General features: G+C 48.5%; 1 protein-coding gene across 1 annotated transcript in view; it reads right to left on the bottom strand.

Annotated features, from left to right (window-relative positions):
* Positions 1-1997: 1997 nt before the first annotated feature.
* Positions 1998-21985, bottom strand: part of fam221a (family with sequence similarity 221 member A) — a 122120-nt gene continuing 102132 nt past the window's right edge. Inside the window, exons 4-5 of the mRNA XM_085989373.1 lie at positions 13814-14004; positions 1998-3141 (exon numbers count right to left, since the gene is read on the bottom strand). Coding sequence (XP_085845499.1) covers positions 2813-3141; positions 13814-14004 — 520 coding nt within the window. The 3' untranslated portion in view covers positions 1998-2812. The remainder of the gene's footprint in view (positions 3142-13813; positions 14005-21985) is intronic.

Genomic DNA, 21985 nt, shown 5'->3' with positions numbered 1-21985 from the left:
CCTCTCCCCCTCCGATCCCTCCTCTCCCCCCTCCTCTCCCCTCCTCTCCCTCCGATCCCCTCCTCTCCCCCCTGATCCCCTCCTCTCCCCCCTGATCCCTCCTCTCCCCCCCCGATCCCCTCCTCTCCCCCCCGATCCCCTCCTCTCCCCTCCTTGTCCCCTCCGATCCCCTCCGATCCCCTCCGATCCCTCCTCCGATCCTCCTCCCCTTCCGATCCCTCCTCCCCCTCCGATCCCTCTCCCCCTCCGATCCCCTCCTCTCCCCCTCATCCTCCCCCTCCGATCCCCTTCTCCCCCTCCCCCCTCCATCCCTCTCCCTCTCCGATCCCCTCCTCTCCCCCCCTCCGATCCCCTCCTCTCCCCCTCCGATCCCCTCCTCTCCCCCCTGATCCCCTCCTCTCCCCCCCGATCCCCTCCTCTCCCCTCTCTATCCCCTCCTCTCCCCCTCCGATCCCCTCCGATCCCTCCTCCCCCTCCGATCCCTCCTCCCCCCTCCCCTCCGATCCCTCTCCCCCTCCGATCCCTCCTCTCCCCCTCTCCTCCCCCTCCGATCCCCTTCTCACCCTCTCCCCCCTCCGATCCCCTCCTCTCCGATCCCCTCCTCCCCCACCCCCTCCGATCCCCTCCTCCCCCTCCGATCCCCTCCTCTCCCTCTCCCTCCTGTCCCTTTCCCCCTCTCCCCCCTCCCCCTCCTCCCCCTCCGAGCCCCTTCTCCCCTCCTGCCCCCTCCGATCCCCTTCTCCCCCCTTCGATCCCCTCCTCTCCCCCCCGATCCCCTCCTCTCCCCTCCTATCCCCTCCTCTCCCCCTTCCGATCCCCTCCGATCCCTCCTCCCCCCTCCGATCCCTCCTCCCCCCTCCCCCTCCGATCCCTCTCCCCCTCCGATCCCTCCTCTCCCCCTCTCCTCCCCTCCGATCCCCTTCTCCCCCTCTCCCCCTCCGATCCCCTCCTCTCCGATCCCCTCCTCCCCCACCCCCCTCCGATCCCCTCCTCCCCCTCCGATCCCCTCCTCTCCCTCTCCCCTCCTGTCCCTTCCCCCTCTCCCCCCTCCCCCTCCGATCCCCTCCTCCCCCTCCGAGCCCCCTTCTCCCCTCCTCCCCCTCGATCCCCTTCTCCCCCCTTCGATCCCCTCCTCCCCCCTCCGATCCACTCCCCCTCCGATCCCTCCTCTCCCCCTCTCCGATCCCCTCCTCCCCCCCTCCGATCCCCGCCTCCCCCCCCTCCGATCCCCGCCTCCCCTCCGATCCCCGCCTCCCCTCCGATCCCCGCCTCCCCCTCCGATCCCCGCCTGCCCCTCCACCCCTCCGATCCCCGCCTTCCCCTCCCCCCTCCGATCCCCGCCTCCCCCCCTCCGATCCCCGCCTCCCCCTCCCCCCTCCGATCCCCGCCTCCCCCTCCCCCCCTCCGATCCCCGCCACCCCCCTCCCCCCTCCGATCCCCGCCTCCCCCCTCCGATCCCCGCCTCCCCCCCTCCCCCCCTCCGATCCCCGCCTCCCCCCCTTCCGATCCCCGCCTCCCCCTCTCCGATCCCCGCCTCCCCCTCCCCCTCCAATCCCCGCCTCCCCCCTCCCCCCCCTACCGATCCCCGTCTCCCCCTCCCCCCCTCCGATCCCCGCCTCCCCCCTCCGATCCCCGCCTCCCCCCCTCCGATCCTCTCCCCCCTCCGATCCCCGCCTCTCCCTCCCCCTCTCCGATCCCCTCCTCTCCCTCCCCCCCTCCTCTCCCCTCCTCTCTCTCTCTCTCCTCCGACACACTCCTCTCTCTCCCCCATCCCTCTTTCTCCCCCCCTCTCTCTCTCCCCACTCCAATCCCCTCTCTCTCCCCTTTTGATCCTCTCTTCTCCCCCCGGACAGCACGGATCCAGTGATGGGACTTCTCCCACCGAGCTGAGGTAACGTGGCCCACTCTGCAGGGCCACAACTGTTGTGCAGTGCGCGTGCGCAGCTTCGGTAAAGAAGGGGATCGGGTGCGCATGCGCAGAGAACCACAAAAATGTTCGTGCGGATAATCACTCTGTAATATATAGAAAACTTCAGTTTCATTTCAAAAACACATTACTATTGTGTGAATGACATTTATCAAATAATTTAGAGTCAATCATTTACTGTGTAGTTGCATAACAGATTAATTTGCTTTTCTCCAAAAGGCAAGCACCCACTCTGGGGTACAGTTGCATGGATACTTGCTCACCCAAGTGGCTCTTCTTGTTGTGTGATCCTACCACGAGTCACTGAACATTGATCAGGAGCCTGAACTTGAGCTGCATTTTTCCTTCCCCAGTTCCGAGACATAGATTTTTTTAAAGCTTTTTCCCCATACCCCATATTTCCCTCTCCTCTCCTGAAGACGTTTCCCTTATGCCTAAGTACAGCTCCACAGATGCCAATACCCTTCAGTAATATCCCCAAGTGAGTCTAGACAGGCTATTCAATCACAGGGTGCTTTAAAGCCAATCCTAACCATGTCCTGTCCTCATCTACATACTTGTTTACTTGCTAACGCGCATCATTTGGTAGTGAGCAGGAGTGGTAACCCTAACAGATTTTTCCCCTCCTTAGCCTGCTCCTAATTCTTACGTTCTTATGTTCTTAGGACAGCTGTAGTCAATCATAGCATGTAACTGTTATTCCAGCTATCCCAGCACAGATTGGGATCAAACCTGGGACTTTGATGATCTGTACAGCTCAGTACCACATTGTACAATGCCAACTGAAAATCAGATAGTTGTACTTTTTTTTTTACTATTGTGTGAATTACATTAGTATTTACTTAACTGCTCAGTACAGCAAATAGCTAGCAAGAAGTTAGGACATTAACCCTCATTGTGCATGAGCACCTCAGATTCAGTCAGTTGAAATACAGTCTTGCAGTTCTCTCCATTTATAGTATCCATTGACCTATATTTATTATATGCAAAGCACTGAAACCACAAACCTATTCCACTTGAGTCCAGTCGCATATATCCTTCCACCAATGCATTAAATCCAGTCAGTCCTCCCATGGCAGCATAGGGAATGTCTGGTCCCACTGGTCTTCCTCTAGCCAAGCGTTCTGCTTTGGTCTCGACTATCATTGTATGAGCATATGTTGGCTCGCCACAGCCACAGGTAAAGGCGCTGTGAAACCCAGCACATCCTGCACCTGTAAGAAACAAAACTTTGAGTTCTGCATGTGATATCAAGTGTAAAAACACACCAGAAGAACAAACTAGAACTTGTAACAATGTACAACTGGAAGTTTCTTCATCATTAAAATAAAGTAATTGCATTACATTTCAACCCTTCATCCTGCCAAGGCACGGTCCTTTTGGAGCAAAGGAACACATTAGTTATCAAATTGAAATGAAAATATAAAGCAATTAACATGTAGGTGTATTGATGCACTGTATTACAGATTTGTAGAACATGTATTGATGCACTGTATTACAGATTTGTAGAACATGGGTGTTGTGCATGTCATTTCCATTGCAGCAAGTTTATGATTTCAGCCAGACCATCATGGAACAGACTGTCAAAGGGATTTCTTCCAGAGGCATCAAAAAAAAATCAGTCTTGCTTACACCGTATCACTCAGTTACTCAACAACATTGTCAGAGACTTAGCAATAGGTCATTAGCCTGGCCTGTGGGACATGGGTTGGTGGAGGAAAATAAATTAGAATATATATCTATCTATCTATCTATCTATATCTATATTATATATATAAAAGGATACTTCTGTCTGTCATTCTGTCTGTCTGTCTTGAATTAACTCGAAAGTTATAGAGCGTACCAACACGTGCATTACGTCGAAAGAAAGCTGACGATTCCAGAGCCGTCCTAAGCGTATTTACGTTTCGGCCGGACAAAATTTGCACCCGCGGTATCCAAAAAACGTTCAACATTCCGCTCATTATCCGCTCATTAGCATCGAGTGACGTCGAGGTCGCCCAATCGTACGGTGGGTTCCTGGCGCGTGCGGCCGGGCCCTCCTACGGTCGAGTGACAGGACGATTGACCAATCCTGCGCTTCAGTGACGTGACGGTCCACCAATCGGTGCCTGTGTGGGCGGGCCTTATCGTTCTGAACCGAGGTGAGTCGCCGCCATCTTGATTCCAAACTTTTCCTTTCTTTTTCCCGCTTTCTGCGTGTTTCTTTTCAAATCTACATTTCCAGCAAAAAAAAAGTTGCTTTTAAAAGACAAATTGTTTTTTTAAAAAGTTAATTAATTTGTAAATCTTTTGTCTAACCTCTATAATTTTCCTACCTTTCACCGTTTTTCCAGGCCTCAAAGCCTGGGCGTCTGTTGACCAGCCACGCATGAGCTAGGCGCCTCCAGTCGCAATCGACAAAAGGCCAGCGATCGCCGCCATCTTTGTGAAGGCTGGAGGGGGCGGGCCTGAGCCGAGCGTCGCCACCCGCCGCCATCTTAGTAAAGGCGGGCGGGGCGGGAGTCAGCGTCCGCGTCATCTTCTGCCCGGAGCGTGACTTGAGTCCGGCCAGGCCTCACACGGTAGGTTGCGCGGCGGCGTCTCTCTGGTCTTGAAGCCGGCTCGGGGGCGGGACATCGGGAGATCGGGGGGGCGGGAGATCCGGGGGCAGGAGATCGGGGGGGCGGGAGATCGGGGGGCGGGAGATCGGGGGATCGGGGGGCGGGAGATCGGGGGGCGGGAGATCGGATTATCGGGGGGCGGGAGATCGGGAGATCGGGGGGCGGGAGATCGGGGGGGCGGGAGATCGGGAGATCGGGGGGCGGGAGATCGGGGGCGGGACATCGGGAGATCGGGGGGGCGGGACATCGGGAGATCGGGGGGCGGGACATCGGGAGATCGGGGGCGGGACATCGGGGGGCGGGACATCGGGAGATGGGACATCGGGAGATCGGGGGGTGGGAGATCGGGGGCGGGAGATCGGGGGGGGGAGGTCGGGAGGTCGGGGGGCGGGAGATCGGGAGGTCGGGGGGCGGGAGATCGGGAGGTCGGGAGGCGGGAGATCGGGGGGGCGGGGGAAGGGGAGATCGGGGGGGCGGGGAAATCGGGGGGGGCGGGGAAATCGGGGGGGCGGGGAAAGGGGAGATCGGGGGAAAGGGGAGATCGGGGGGCGGGGAAAGGGGAGATCGGGGGGGCGGGGAAAGGGGAGATCCCCTTCCCCCCCTCCCCTCCCCCTCCCCCTCCCTCCCCACCCTCCCTCCCCCCTCTCCCCACCCCCTCCCCTCCCTCCCCCCTCTCCCCACCCCCTCCCCCTCCCCTCTGCCTTCCCCTCCCTTCCTCCCCCCTCCCTTCCTCCCCCCCCTTCCCCCCTTCCTCCCCCCCTTCCCCCCTCCCTCCCCCTTCCCCCCTTCCCCCCTCCCTCCCCTCCCTCCTTCCCCCTCCCCCCCAGTCGCTGTCTCTCTTCCCCCCAGTCGCTCTCTCTCTTCCCCCCAGTCGCGCTCTCTCTTCCCCCCCCGAGTCGCGCGCCCTCTCTCTCTCTCTTCCAACAACAACATGCCCTCGAAAAAGCCTCGGCACCGCCGGGCACTCCAGCTAGTTTATTATAAATGAAAGACTTAGGTGATGCAGTGGATTGAACCTGTTTTTTCAACCAAGATCTCGCTGAAAATATACTTTATGCTGATCAAAATAATAATTGCCTCTCTATACCAATTGTAAAAGTATACAAAAACTGACATTGGACAATAATTTATAGCATAAATTGGCAATCTCACTCAGAGAGGGCATAAAGACAAGGGCCTGGAATTTCCTCGGAACTGCTTTCACCCCCTTACCAGCGTGCGTATAACAGGGTTTGCACCGCATTTCCGGTGCTGTTACGGCGACAGATCCACAGCAGCTCCATGGAAATTCCAGGCTCTTGTCCTTACGACCGCTCTGAGTGGGATTGCTGTGATGAGTAGCTTACTTCCTGACCCCTCAAAACCTCTCCACCATCTGCAACATTAAGTCAGAAACATGATGGAATACTCACTATTCACCTGGATGGGTGTAGTTGCAACAACACTCAAGCTCAACAGCATTCAGGACAAAGCAGTCCACTTGATTGGCATACATGCCCCTGGACTCAATATCCACCCCTTCCACCACCAGCACACTGTGGCTGCAGTATGTTATAACTATAGGAGGCACTGCAGCAACTCACCAAGCATACATCGACAGCAACACCTGCCCCACAACCTCTATCAGTGAGATGGACAAAGCAGTCAGATCATGCCTGCCTAACCACCTTATCTACCTGTCCTGCTACCTTCAGGGATCTGTGGACATGCACTCCAAGGTCCCTCTTTTCCTCTACTCTTCTCAGTATCCTACCACTTATTGTGTATGCCCTTGCTTTGTTAGCACTCCTCAAATATATTACCTCAACTTCTCCAGATTGAATTCCATTCGCCACTTTTCTGCCCGCCTGACCAGTCCATTGATATCTTCCTGCAGTCTACAGCTTTCTTCCTCACTATCAACCACGCAGCCAATTTTTTGTATCATCTGGAAACTTCTTAATCATGACCCCTACATTGAAGTCGAAATCACTCATATATACACAGGAAACTCTTTTTTATCCGGCACCGACGGGACCGGCGTGGTGCCGGTTTATCAAAAAGTCCAGATTACAGAGAGGTATCGTAAAAGGTACGAGAGCTCCGTACACAGCAACAAATCCAGGCTTCCCTGTTGCTTAGCAACAGGTGCAGGAACCCCAGCCACAAGATCCAAGCGCCCCTGTTGCTTAGCAACAGGTGCAGGAACCCCGGTTACACAGCCACAGATCCAGGAACGGCCATTAATGTGAAGTAAAACTTACCTGAACCTACTCCTGAATTTTGCCGGTTAACAGAGATTTCCGCTTATTTAGGTGCCGGTATATCGAGAGTTTCCTGTACCACAAAAAGTAAGGGACCTGGTACTGAGCCCTACAGAACTCCACTGGAAGCAGCTTTCCAGTCACAAAACACCCTTCAACCATTACCCTTTTCTTCCCGCCACTGAGCCAATTTTGGTTCCAACTTGCCACCTTCCCTTGGATGCCATGGGCTTTTACTTTTCTGACCAGTCTGCCATGTGGGACCTTGTCAAAAGCATTGCTAAAATCCATCAAATGCACTACCCCTCATCGACCCTTCTTGTTACCTCTGTAATGTATATACCTTTAAGGGGGGGGGACTATGTTTTACAGCTCATGTATACTGCAGTACCGGCAGTGACCACACCTGTATATAACACTGAGTAGTAATCTGTACAGATCAGTTGCAGTTTGAGCCACGTTGAGTAAACACCTGTTGTACTGTTCTCCGCAGTCCGTTTCTTATTATACACGGACGTAACAGTGGCGACGAGGCAGGTTCGAACCTACCTGCAACTCTGCATCACCTCCCGGGGATTCGTTCCTGGAGATCAGTGGATTGGAGGTCAAGGCCAGAGACTCGGGCGTCGACCACGGGCAACCGCCCAGTCATCCAACAGAGACTCGAGAATTGCGGGGGAGGCTGTCAAGAGCCAGGCTTGGCTTTCCAGTCGAGGTGGTCCAGCGAAACGGGCTGGCAACAGGTAGTGCGCAGACCCATCCCGGACGGCGGCGGGCTAGAGGCCGACCGAGCGGCACAGCAAAGGACCGAGCAGCGTCGACGAGGAGAGAGAGAGAGGGCAGAGCGCACAGGGCGTAGCCGGTGTTCAGGGGCCGAGCAGCGTCGGAGAGAGGGAGAGAGAGACGCGCAGAAACCCGCAAGGCGCCGCCATTGCCACGAGGACCGCCGAGAGCGGCGTTGGCAGCAGCGCAGGAGAAGCGCGCGAAACCTACAGGGTGCCGCCATTGCCACGAGAACCGCCGGGAGCGGCGTCGGCAGCAGCGGGAGAGGAAGGAAAGCGCGGGAGACGCCATTTTAAACCACACCCAAAATGCCGAAGAGTGGCAGTATCACCACATTTGACAATGAAGTCAAAGATTGGACGACATATGTCGAACGAATAGAGGTGTACTGCAAGGCAAATGAGGTGTCAGATGACAAGAAAGCGTCGGTATTGTTAAATTTAATGGGTGCAAAGACGTATGGTTTATTACGAAATCTAGTAATCCCAACGAAGCCAATGGAAAAGAGTTTTGAAGACATAGTAACGATACTAAAGGAACATTTGAACCCCACACCGCTGCTGATAGCAGAAAGATTCAAGTTTCACAAACGGAACCAGCATAAGGATGAAAGCAATGCTGATTATTTAACAGAACTGCGCAAACTATCGAAACACTGCCAGTTTGGAGCGGGAATGGCAGATACCTTAAGGGACAAGTTTGTGTGTGGGCTTCAAAGTGAAGGAACCAGAAACGGCTTTTATCTGAAAAGGACCTTACGCTGGAAAAGGCTTTCAGCATTGCGGTATCAAATGAAGCAGCAGCACGGGGCGCTGCAGAGATACAACACAGACCGCAAGAATATGGCACAAACGAAATGTCATATGGAACAGAGAAGTGCTATCGCTGCGGCAGAACAACACATGACCAGAATGATTGCTGCTTCAAAGGCAAAGTGTACAGACAGTGTGGAAACGTAGGACACATAGCACGAGTCTGCAGGTCAGGAAGGTACATAAGATGATGGAGAATAGTTCAGATGAACAAAAGAGTGATAACGACTCCGAAAGCAGGGAACTGAGTTGTCTGAAACTACATAATGTGATCACAACGGAGGATCACCGAACCATTTGGGTCACTCTCAAGATAGCAGGAGTCCAGGTAAAGATGGAATTGGACACAGGATCAGCTCTAACAGTCATAAACCGACAGGACTATGAGTGGTTATTCTCACACATACCCTTGAGAGACACAAAAATTATTTTGAAGACGTACACGGGGCAAAAAGTCTACCCCAAAGGAAAAATAAGGGTGACCGTTATATATAACGGTACGGAAACACCAAAACTAGACCTGTATGTATAGCAAGATGGAGGACCACCATTACTGGGACATGAATGGATCCGGAAAATACAACTGGATTGGCATTCCATACAGGCACTGACTGTGACTGACAAAAAGGATGACGACGTCACACCTGGGCGACTGTCAAAGATCCTAACTGACGCGAAAGAAGTGTTCCAGCAAGGACTCGGAATACTAAAAGGCATGACAGCGACAATTAAAATTGAAGAAAACGCAAGGCCAAAATTTTTTTAAGGCCAGACCGGTACCTTATGCGATCCGCCCAGCCGTCGAAGCAGAGCTGGAGAGTCTGGAACGTTCAGGTGTACTGTCCAAGGTAGACTGGAGCGAGTGGGCTACACCCATCGTCCCTGTGATGAAAAAGTCGTTGAGCAGCACACCTGGGGAACCAAGGAAGGTTCGCATCTGTGGGGACTTTAAGGTAACAGTGAACCCGGTCCTTCACACCGTACAATATCCAATTCCGCGGATTGAAGATATTTTCGCCTCGCTATCTGGAGGGAAACGCTTCACTAAGATTGATCTGGCCCAGGCGTATCTGCAAATGGAGATAGAAGAAGCATCAAAAAAATACCTCACAATCAACACCCATAAAGGTCTCTACCAATACAACCGGCTGGTATTCGGGGTAGCATCAGCTCCGGCTATTTGGCAGAGGGCAATGGAACAAGTCCTGCAAGGGATCCCAGGGACCCAGTGTTATTTGGACGACATCCTGGTCACGGGCAAAAATGACAGTGATCACCTTGCCAACCTGGAGCAGGTGCTCACTAAATTGCAGGAATATGGGCTCCGAGCTAACCGCCCCAAATGCGAGTTTTTTAGAAAACAAATCTCGTATTGTGGCTACGTTATCGATAAAGAGGGGTTACATAAGTCCCCAGAGAAGATTGAGGCAGTAGTCAAGGCTCCAGCACCGGAAAATGTGTCACAACTGAGGTCGTTCCTCGGGCTGGTAAACTACTACCATAATTCTTGCCAAATTTATCTACAATACTACACCCACTGAACACCCTACTGCAAACTGGGGTGCCATGGAAGTGGAGTGACGAATGTAGACGAGCTTTCCAGAAGAGCAAAACACTAATCACATCGAAAGAGGTATTGGCCCATTACAACCCAGCATTACCAATTCGGTTGGCATGTGATGCGTCACCCTACGGCATTGGAGCGGTGCTGTCACACAAATTCTCGGACGGCTCAGAGAGGCCAATAGCCTTTGCGTCACAATCACTAACCTCAGCCGAGCGTAACTTCGCCCAGATTGACAGGGAGGCACTCAGCCTAGTGTGGGGAGTTAAAAAGTTTAATCACTATCTGCACGGCAGAAATTCACCTTGCTGACTGATCACCAGCCTCTTGTCTCCATTTTTAATCCGAAGAAGAGCGTTCCGGTGATGACTGCGCAACGACTACAAAGATGGTCACTTTTTCTAGGGGCGCACCACTATGAGATTGAATATAAGGGCACGAAACAGCATGGAAATGCTGATGGGCTATCACGCCTGCCACTGCCTACTGCGGAGGAAGCACCAGCAGTGGATCCTGTCGAAATATTCCATTCGACTATAGTTGAATACCTACCGGTAACTAACGCTTGCATCGAAAAGGAAACCCGAAATGACCCGACACTGTCTCGGGTATATGATTTGACGGTGAAGGGATGGCCAGCACATGGCGACTCACTGTTGCCAGCATTCTCGACAAGGAGAGAACAGCTGTCAGTGTGCCGGGGACCTTGATGTGTGGATCCAGAGTGGTAATTCCACCCAAGTTAAGGGATAGAGTGCTCAATGAGCTTCATGAGGGTCATCTGGGAGGGGTAAAAATGAAAAGCCTAGCCAGGGCTTATGTGTGGTGGCCGGAAATCGATAAACAAATTGAGGACCTGACCAAGAGCTGCTCAGGATGTCAGAAAGTCCAAAATGCACCACCACAGGCCCCTCTACACCCATGGGAGTGGCCCTCATCTCCATGGCAACGGGTGCATATTGATTTTGCTGGTCCATTCATGGATTCAATGTTTTTAATAGCCGTGGATGCGCACTCGAAATGGCCTGAGGTCATCAAAATGTCCTCCACCACCACGGAGAAAACTATTGCAGTCCTACGGACCATTTTTGCCAGGAATGGCTTGCCAGAACAGATTTGCTCCGACAACGGACCACAGCTTGTGTCCGAAGAGTTCCGGAGGTTCTTGAAAAAGAATGGGGTAAGGCATTACACATCCGCCCCGTATCATCCAGCCACAAATGGATTGGCTGAGAGGTTCGTACAAACCTTTACGAAGGCAATAAAGGCTATGTACAATGACAACATTCCGCTGCAGCACAAGGTGGACAATTTCCTGTTCGCCTACCGGAATGCAACACATGCAGTCACCAACCAGGCCCCAGCCATGATGTTCTTTAACCGAAGGTTAAGATCTCGCCTGGATTTGCTCAGACCAAACGTACGAAGATGTTGAGAGTAAGCAATTCCAGCACATCCATGAGAAGCCAACAAGGAGCTTCAATGTAGGGCAACCAGTCTTGGCCCGCGACTACCGAACAGAAAAATGGCAGCCAGGAACAATATGCACACGGCAGGGCCCACTAATGTACACAGTGGACATTGGGGAGAGCATCGTGAGACACCATGCTGACCAGATCCTAGAGTCACAGGAACAAGTCAACCCCATGCCTCGCCCATACGTACCTGGTGATGAACCCGACGTACAGGTCGCATCTACCCCAGAAACAGTAGCATTGGAAGCTGATGAACCAACCAACGACAGGGGGCCAGAATCGCCTCCGCACCAAGAGCAAGACACTCGGGAAAGGCGCTATCCAGAAAGGGTCAGGAAGCCTCCCCAAAGACTGAATATGTAAATAGACTATTTTCAGCTAATGTTGCATGTTAAAAGTGTTAATTGTAATTAGTTTGATATTTAATTGTTAAATGAGTGTTATGGTACTGTTAATCTAAAAGGGGAGGAATTGTAATGTATATACCTTAAAGGGGGGGACTATGTTCTACAGCTCATGTATACTGCAGTACCGACAGTGACCACACCTGTATATAACACTGAGTAGTAATCTGTACAGATCAGTTGCCGTTTGAGCCACGTTGAGTAAACACCTGTTGTTCCGTTCTCCGCAGTCCGTTTCTTATTATACACGGACGTAACAACCTCCTCAAAAAATTCAAAAAAGTTAGTCAGGTTGTTCCCTTAACAAATCCATGCTGACTATCCTTGATTAATCCATGCCTTTCTAAATGACGATTAATACTGTCCCTCAGAATTTTTCCAATAATGTTTCCACCACCGAGATTAGGCTGGCTGGCCTGTAATTATTCAGTCTATCCCTTTCTCCCTTTTTAAACAACGGTACAACGTTAGCAATCCTCCAGTCCTCGGGCACCACACCGATATCCAGAGAGGATTGGAAAATGATGGTCACAGCCTCTGCTATTTCACCCCTTGCTTCTCTTAACAGCCTGGGATACATTTCATCTGGGCCCAGTGATTTATCTACTTTCAAAGATGCTAAACCCCTTAATACTTCCCCTCTCACTGCATGGTTTCACCACCGATGGTCCCAACTTGACGTACTCTTGTGGTTAACTTTTTAATACTTCACATGTTTCTGCGGTGTTCAGAGTTAGTGCAGCAGGTCCATCAGGACTGATCTCTGTCGATTTTTGTGTGTTATTATACCCGCATGCATCTGTCTCCAAGTGTAAAATTGGCCCAATAGAATGCAAAAATCAAGGAGGTAATGCTGAAGATGTCCAAAGCCTTATTTAAGATACTGTGTTTTGGGCACCCCAATATAGGATGGATATAAAAGCAACAGAAAAGGTGCAAAATCAGGGCAGATTTTGCTGTAGCAAGGCGTCTAACCGCATCTGTGTTAGACTTGCACTTGCACGTTTAGGTTTTTTAAATTTTTGCGTGGCAAGTTGCCGAAAGTGCGATCTGATAACGTCACTGCAAGGGAAACAGGGCATCTAGGACCAGAGTGAACAGGGAAAGCAACTGTATATCTCCTTAACCAATCAGAATGAAGGATTGAGAAATAAACAGCGCAAGGACTGAACAGGAAGTGTAAATTAGAGTGGGTGAATTCAATGTCAAATTAGGTGCAGAAAGAGAAATAAAGAGAGGGAAAGAAAGATTGGATTGAGAGAGAGAAAAGAGACAGAGAGGAAAGGTTAAAAAAAAAATTTTAATTTTACATTTTTTAAAACTCCAACAATTAATACCTGAAGGAATGAGATTCCACACTTGTAATAGTTAATTTTCAGTGCCAAAGGTTGATTAGCAGTAATTAACACTTATCACATTGTTAAAATGGTATCTACACTTGAAATGACAAGACTTAACTTTCTGTGTTGCGTTTAGTTCGTACATACGGCGCAAAGCAACTTCACAGTATTCAATGCATTTCAATGGTAAGGCAGACAACGAGATGCCATTTTCGCTAAGCTAACAGAAGAGCGGTGCAACTCGGACAGCAACTTTTAGATATTCACGTTTTACCGCGCATCTGCCCCTCGCCTGAAGTTGCTGTAGCATTTACGCATAAATAATGGTGTGTGCAATTAGCCTCACTGTTATGTTGACAGCAAATTCTGGCCCAATGATCCACTGGCTGTTGCTAGGGAAGAGGGGTTACAGTTACGAAGTATGATTGGAAAAGTTAAGGCTTTTTTCACTAGAACTGAGAAGACCGGGGGGGGGGGTGCGGGGCGGGGATCTTAAAGATTATGAAGGCTTATTATAGATTGTTTCTAATAACAAGCAAGATAGTGAAAAGAGGTCAGATTTATCTTAAAGGGGGAGATTAAAATTAAAGGGGCGATTAGAAAAAACATCTTTACAGATACAAGATTACTGATAATATTGAGCTACAACACAAAAAACTCACAGTTTTTGCATTTATATGGTGCCATTTCATGGTGATCATCTGCAAAATGTTTGCACCTGCAACGAATTGGCTGAGTTCCGTTCAGTGGCACATAATTGTAGGAGATACACCTGCATCCTCTTGCTCGGCAGGGGAGCAAAATTGGACGCTCTGGTGGAATTTCTTTGTAATCTGTTTTATGCTGTTTATATCTGCGGGAACAAAATGGGTGGGGCACATTTCAACAAAGTTGTACAAATATATATATATTTTATATTTAAAGTTTCAATACACAATTACATGATACAAAAATTTGGATTAAGCAGCTCAGATCTACACGTTTACCAACATACATTATAGCCTGGATTTTGTGGGGCCGATGACAGCGTATGCAGGTGTGCGTATGCCATCGTAAGTCCTCAGAATGGCCCCACAAGTTCAGGGTTTCCGCATGCGCGAAAACCCAAAACTTATGATGTCAAATTTTGCATTGACAGATCCTTCGCATCCGCTGCAAAAACACTTTCGCTGGCACAGAGTTGGACTATTTGCCCAACTACTGCCCAGCAAATGACCACGAAACCCTTATGCCTGGTAAAAGCAGACATAAAGCCTTCTTTTACCAGCCTAAGGGTTAAAATAAATGTTAAAATAAATTTTTTTAAATGATTAAAACATACATTTAAAGTTAGTTTAGGTAAATTTTGGCCTGTTTTAAAATATTTAAATTTATTTTTCAATTTTTTTTTAATGTTAAATGCTTAATTAAAGGGTCTTTTAATTAATTTTGAACATGGGAACCTATATTTTTATTTAAATAGTGTGAATTCTTATTTATTTGGGGATTTCTAATAAGCTTATGGGGATTCCGTACATAAATGGAATCCCCATAATCATTATAGGAATCCCCCTTTTTGATTGGTTGACCAGGTCCAAGTGATCCCAGGAACGCTTGCAAACCGCGTGCGCCCCTGGGAGCTGTGGGCCTTTACGCAGGTGTACCCTTGCAGGCCCAGGACCCGAAGCTCTGGAGACGCCAGGTACGTTTGGATTTTTTTTTCCGGTTCGGAGGTGTATTCTTCTGGTACGCCTTCGGCTGCAGATTCAGGGCCAATATGTACACATCCAAATCCATCTATCTATAAACATATTAAAAATCTTACATCTGTGCACACTTCCTGTCAATATTTTCCATTAGAAATACAGACATAGAAATTTATAATTAAAATTGCTTATGCAATCTTGACATGCTATAATTACATCTTCCTGCGTGTGCAGTACCACCAGTGGTGGGAGGGTGTAATTACAGCACAAGTTTATACAGGCAGTGTCCAATACAAATGTGAACATAGGAATTTATAATGGTAATATAAAAATAAGGACACAATGTATGACTTTCAAATGGGGACAGAATTACACCTGCGTCCAATTAAAGCCTGCCCTATAACCCCAATTCACCTGAATACGACACGTAGTCTGGACTCCACTGTGCAACACCACGAGATCGAATATATATTTTAGACAAACTCTGATGGCATTGCTCACAAGGAGTCAGATAACAATAGGGGTATTACCAATAAAAAGTGATTGGAAAGTGCTACAGGAAGTAAGTGTGACACTTACAGATGTAAGACTTTAAAAATATGTAAATAGATTCCAGTTATTTTTGCATTTGTTTTGTAGAATGCAATTGTAATTTTGTGTATGATATCTGTAACAATTAAGATTTGACAAACTACAGTATACGTATATAAGATTTAAATTGTGCATAGAATTGGGACTGATGAATGCATCACAATAGTGGCCCATAATTTGTGGCCCCTACAGGTGCATACGTGCCCATAAGGGTCACGCAAGTTCCGGGTTTTCGTGCACAAAGCGCATGCGCGAAAACCCAGAACTTGCGATCTGTCAATTTTCTTGACAGATCCAATGCATCTCCGGGAAAAGAGCATCCGCGGGCGGAGAGTTGGGCTATTTGCCCAACTACTGCCCAGCGAATGCCTGTGAAATTCTTACGCCTGGTAAAAGCAGGCGTACAGTCTGATTTTACCAGCGTAAGCGCTTAAAAAAACATTAAAATAAATTTGTTGCAATCATTTAAACATTAAAAAACCTGTACAATAAGGTAAGGTTATTTTTAGCCTCTTTAAAACATTTAAATTTATTTTTCAAAAATTAAATTTTTGTTTTAAATGTTTAATTAAATGGCATTTTCATTAATTTTAAATTGTAGTTTTTTTTATTTATTTGATGCGCACATGTATTTTTGGGGTATTCCCATTCATGCTTATGGGGGTTCCGTACATCGGATTCCCCATAACCATGAATGGGGATCCCCTTCTTTCATTCGTTGGGCCGGCCCACGTGATCCCGGGGTGCTTGCGAACCGCGTGCGCCCCTGGGATACGTGGGCCTCTGCCCGCCAGTACCCGGAGAGGCCCAGAACCGCCAGGTACGCGGGCATTTTATTTGCGATGGGAGGCATTTCCCCGTGGGCAGCCTCTGACCGCAAATTCAGGGCCATTAATTGTAGTGTCCGTGTGTTGATAAAGACACTGAAGACAGGAGTTGGTTCATAGGTATTTACTAAGCAAAGTCTGGGGGGGGGTTCTAACGGATATACACAATATACAGGCTTATATAGCCTGAGTGGCAATTACCGGCATTACAGCACACCTGGGGCTCTTAAAGGCACATACACCACAATTCCTCCCCTTTTAGCTAACCAGTACATCATATCTTAAGTAATTATTAATTACATGTTATAAGCAAAATAATATACATGGCTGTAGTTAATTAATTATAAGTTAGTCTCTCAGGAGGCTTCCTGACTCGGTCCGGATAACGCATAGTGGGTGTAGTAGTTTCTGGTGGTGTAGTAGGTTCTTCTGGCAAGGCCGATTCGGCTTGAATGCCAGTGTCGGGTTCATCGGGTTCCAGCATCACCGGATTGGAGGTAGATATGGGTATCTCTACTTCATCGTTAGATGTATAGAGTTGTGGTGTAGGTTGTCCCTTTTCGGATGACTTTATGATTTGGTCAGCATGGCGCCTTATTATGCTTTCTCCAATGTCCACGGTATACATCAGTGGTCCTAGTCGTGTGCAGATAGTTCCAGGCTGCCATTTCTCGGTACGGTAGTCCCGGGCCAAAACTTGTTGACCTGTCTGGAAGGTTCTAGTTGGCCTTTCATTCATGCCTTGAAACTGCCGGTTCTCCACGTCCCTTCTGATGTTGGCCTTGACCAAATCCAGCCGGCATCTTAGGTTTCTATTGAAGAACATCATGGCGGGAGTTTGGTTGGTAACCATATGTGTTGCATTCCTGTATGCGAATAAGAAGTTATCCACCTTGTGCTGAAGTTTTATGTCTTCATTACCCATGGCCTTTATGGCCTTCTTGAAGGTCTGGACAAACCTTTCAGTCAATCCATTGGTGGCGGGATGGTATGGGGCGGACGTGTAGTGCTTAACCACATTGTTTTTTAAGAACTTTCTGAATTCTTCGGACACAAATTGCGGTCCATTATCAGAACATATCTGTTCCGGCAGCGCATTCCTGGCAAATATGGTCCTTAATACTGTGATGGTTTCTTCCGTGGTGGTGGAGGACATCTTTATTACCTCCGGCCACTTGGAGTGTGCATCAACCGCGATTAAGAACATTGAGTCCATAAATGGACCAGCAAAATCGATGTGCACCCTTTGCCAGGGAGATGAGGGCCACTCCCATGGATGTAGAGGGGCTTGTGGTGGAGCGTTCTGGACCTTCTGGCATCCTAGCCAGCTCTTGGTCATTTCTTCGATGTCTCCATCGATACCTGGCCACCATTCAAACGCCCTAGCTAGGTTCTTCATTTTCACTCCACCCAGATGCCCCTCGTGAAGCTCCTTTAGAACTTTATCCTGGAGTTTGGGTGGAATCACCACTCTGGATCCACACATCAAGGTTCCTCAGCACACTGACAGCTGTTCTCCTCTTTGCGAGAATGCTGGCAACAGTGGTTCGCCATGTGCTGGCCATCCCTTCACTGTTAAATCGTAGACCCGTGAGAGAGTCGGGTCATTTCTCATCTCCCTTTCAATGGCAGAATTTGTCACTGGTAGACATTCCACTATGGTAGAGTGGAACATCTCTACTGGGTCTACTGTAGGTGCCTCTTCTACCATTGGCAACGGTAGGCGCAATAAACCGTCAGCATTCCCATGCTGTTTTGACCCTTTGTATTCTATGTTGTATTGGTGTGCCCCTAGAAAAAGGGACCACCTCTGTAGCCTTTGCGCTGTCATAATGGGAACACCTTTTTTAGGGTTGAATATGGAGATGAGGGGTTGATGGTCAGTCAACAAGGTAAATTTTTGTCCGTGTAGGTAATGGTTGAATTTCTTCACTCCCCATACCAGGCTGAGTGCTTCCCTGTTGATTTGGGCATAGTTACGCTCAGCTGAGTTTAATAAGCGTGACGCAAAAGCTATCGGCCGTTCTGAGCCATCAGGGGATTTATGGGATAATACTGCTCCTATGCCATAAGGGGATGCATCGCACGCCAGTCTGATAGGCAGTGATGGGTTGTAATGAGCCAAAACTTCTTCGGATGTGATTAAGTCTTTGCATTTATGGAAGGCACGTTTACAGTCTTCGTTCCATTTCCAAATCACTCCTGTTTGTAGAAATTCATTAAGAGGGTGTAGAAGAGTTGATAAGTTCGGTAAAAATTTATGATAGTAATTTATTAATCCCAGGAACGACCTTAATTGTGAAACATTTTCAGGTGCTGGGGCTTTTATAACCGCTTCAATTTTTTCAGGTGACTTATGCAACCCTTCATTATTAATTATGTGGCCACAATATGATAACTGATTTTGAAAAAATTCGCACTTGGGGCGATTCGCTCGTAGGCCCCGTTCTTTCAGCCTAGTGAGCACCTGCTCCAAATTGGCAAGGTGCTCGTTGTCGTTTTCTCCTGTTACAAGGATGTCGTCTAGGTAGCATTGAGTCCCCGGAATCCCTTGCAGGACTTGCTCCATAGCTCTTTGCCAGATAGCTGGAGCTGATGCTACTCCAAAAACCAGTCAATTGTACTGGTACAGGCCTTTGTGTGTGTTTATCGTGAGATACTTTTTAGAGGCCTCCTCAACCTCCATCTGTAGATATGCCTGTGCCAAGTCAATTTTGGTGAAATGTTTCCCTCCGGATAGTGAGGCGAAAATATCTTCTATCCTCGGAAGAGGATACTGTACTGTGTGAAGGACCGGGTTTACAGTCACCTTGAAGTCACCACAGATGCAAATTTTTCTCTGTTCTTCAGATTTATCTTTATTCAATGCTTTTTTCATGACTGGAACGATGGATGTTGCCCATTCGCTCCAATCTATTTTGGATAATACGCCTGCTTTTTCCAAATTCTCCAGCTCTGCCTCGACTGCTGGTCATATTGCGTATGGCACCGGTCTTGCCTTAAAAAATTTGGGAATTGCTGCATCTTCCACTTTTATTGAGGCGGTGATGCCTTTCAAGGTTCCTAGTTTCTCTTGAAACACTTCTTTGGCATTGGCCAAGATGTCTTTCAATCGCTCAGGTATGATGTCATCATTGTTTTTTTCTTTACTGGTCACCGTCAGTGCCTGAATGGAGTGCCAGTCTAAACGTATCTTCCTGATCCATTCACGTCCCAACAACGGTGGACCACCATCTTGTAGAATGTATAAATACAACTTTTGTATTTCTTTGCCGTTGTATACAACAGGCACCCTTATTTTTCCTTTGGGGTATACTTTCTGCCCCGTATATGTTTTTAAGATAATGGATGTGTCTTTTAGAGGTATATGCGAAAATAGCCTCTCGTAATCCCGTCGATTTATTACGGTTAGAGCTGATCCTGTATCTAGCTCCATTTTAACTGGGGACCCTGCTATTGTGAGGGTAACCCAAATGGTTTGGTAATCATCTTTGGCAAGTACATTATGTAATTTGAGACAGCTTAGTCTCTTGTTTTCGAAGTCGCTATCGCTCTTCTGGTCTTCGGAGCTACTGTCCGTCATCATTTGTACCTTCCTGTACTTTTCTTTATTGATTTTTTTTTTCTGTCAGTGGATTTATTTTGTCCAGATCGGCATACCCGTGCAATGTGTCCAATCTTCCCGCATTGCCTGCATGCTTTGTCCTTGAACCAGCAGTCCCTCTGGTTATGGGTGGATCTGCCGCAGCGATAACATCTTTCGAAACCCTGTGTCATTTCATGGGTGCCGAAGTCCTGTGTCTTTTGTTGTATCTCTGCAGCTCCTTTTGCTGCTGCTTCGTATGATACAGCCATACTGAAAGCTTTGTCCAATGTTAAATCTTTTTCAGAAAGCAGTCTTTTTTGTGTTCCTTCACTTGAGAGACCGCAAACGAATTTGTCTCGAAGATAATCTGATAGTCCTGCCCCGAATTGGCAGTACTTTGATAGCTTTCTTAATTCGGTTAGGTAATCAGCGTTACTTTCGTTCTTGTGTTGATTTCTCTTGAAGAACTTGAATCGTTCCACTATCAGCAGCGGTGTTGGGCTTAAGTGCTCCTGCAGGGTATCAACAATTTCTTTAAAATTCTTGTCCTTTGGTTTGGCTGGAGTGATTAAATTTCCTAACAGCCCGTATGTCTTTGCGCCCATTAGGTTCAGCAGTACTGAAGCTTTTTTTTCATCTTCTATTCCATTTGCAGTGCAATATACCTCTACTCTTTCCACGTATGTGGTCCAATCCTCTATTTCGCTATCAAAAGCATCAATATTGCCAGACTTAGGCATTTCAGAAAAGATATGGCGCTTCCCGCGCTTTTTTTTTCCTTTTCTGTAGCAAAGATATGGCGCTTTCCCGCCGCTGCTGCCGATAACAACGCTGTTTACTGCGGTTTCCGTTCTCTTTTTTTTTTTAATTTACTGTTGGAGACTTGTTCCCGCCGGAGGTCTGAACGCTGACCTGCTTGCCGCGCCGGCCGTCTCCCGAGTGCTCCCTCCCAGTCCGTTATTGCTTGCCTCCGATTTCGCTGCCTGTCTCAGCTGTAGAGCCAGCCGCTGGAGCCCCAGCCTGACGCCCAGGAAGGATTAGCGCAGTACCTGCCACCAGCTTGGCCAGCTGGTGAAACCACAGCTTCTCTCACTTCCTTGAGTCTTCAGGACGCCCGAGGAATCGATGTCCTTGAGGTGCTGCCGAATTGCAGGTAAGTCCGTTTCCACCTCGTCGCCACTGTAGTGTCCGTGTGTTGATAAAGACACTGAAGACAGGAGTTGGTTCATAGGTATTTACTAAGCAAAGTCTGGGGGGGGGGGTTCTAACGGATATACACAATATACAGGCTTATATAGCCCGAGTGGCAATTACCGGCATTACAGCACACCCGGGGCTCTTAAAGGCACATACACCACATTAATATATGTACATAATGGTTTCCTTCATTACTGTAGCATGTAGTACAGTAGCTATTGTACTAGGAATAAATCCCAATTAAACATATTAAACGATGAGTAAAACAACGGAGTGTTTGTGTTTTTCTCCTGTTGTATATTTTAGTTGATGTTGACGTGTTCAGATGGGCCAAGAAGCACCTTATTGGTTTGTGTCAATGTCTTTTAAATGGGCATTGTGGTCAGCGTATTATAATCAGTGTTATATAATAGTTGGGCGTCAGCGCTGGCTGTTCTGGTTTAGTTCAATCACACCGCAATCGTACTTAAGAGATCACAATGCAACCACACTGACCCTCTGGAAGAAAAATCGATAAATCTATCTATTCTATATATATGTAAAAGGATAGTGGTATCTGTCTGTCTGTCTGGGCATCACTCAAAAGTTATAGAGCGTACCTACACATATGTTATATCAAAAGAAAGTTTATGATTAGGAGGGTGTCCTAGGCATATTTACTTTTTGGTCAGAGAAAAATTGTTCGGACAGTGGACAAAAAGCATTCAAAATTCCGCTCATTAGCAGTTGGCCAATCATACGGGGGAAATCCGCTCATTAACATTGAGTGACGTGAAGGTTGACCAATCCTACGGGGGGAGCGTGCTGCATCACGGGGGGCATTTCATGGCGTCTGTGGGCGGGGCCTAATCTTTCAAACTGCCGTTAATTCCGCCATCTTTACCTCAGCTTTTACTTTTATTCACATTTTAACAGCTGCCACCTTCCTGTTCTATATGGCTTAATGCC

This window comes from Somniosus microcephalus, chromosome 5 (assembly GCF_052327205.1).
Source record: "Somniosus microcephalus isolate GS21.2 chromosome 5, FLI_Smic_1.0, whole genome shotgun sequence".
NCBI lineage: Eukaryota > Metazoa > Chordata > Chondrichthyes > Squaliformes > Somniosidae > Somniosus > Somniosus microcephalus.
The sequence above is the reverse complement of the archived record's forward strand: the minus strand, read 5'-3'. Positions and strand labels throughout refer to the sequence as shown.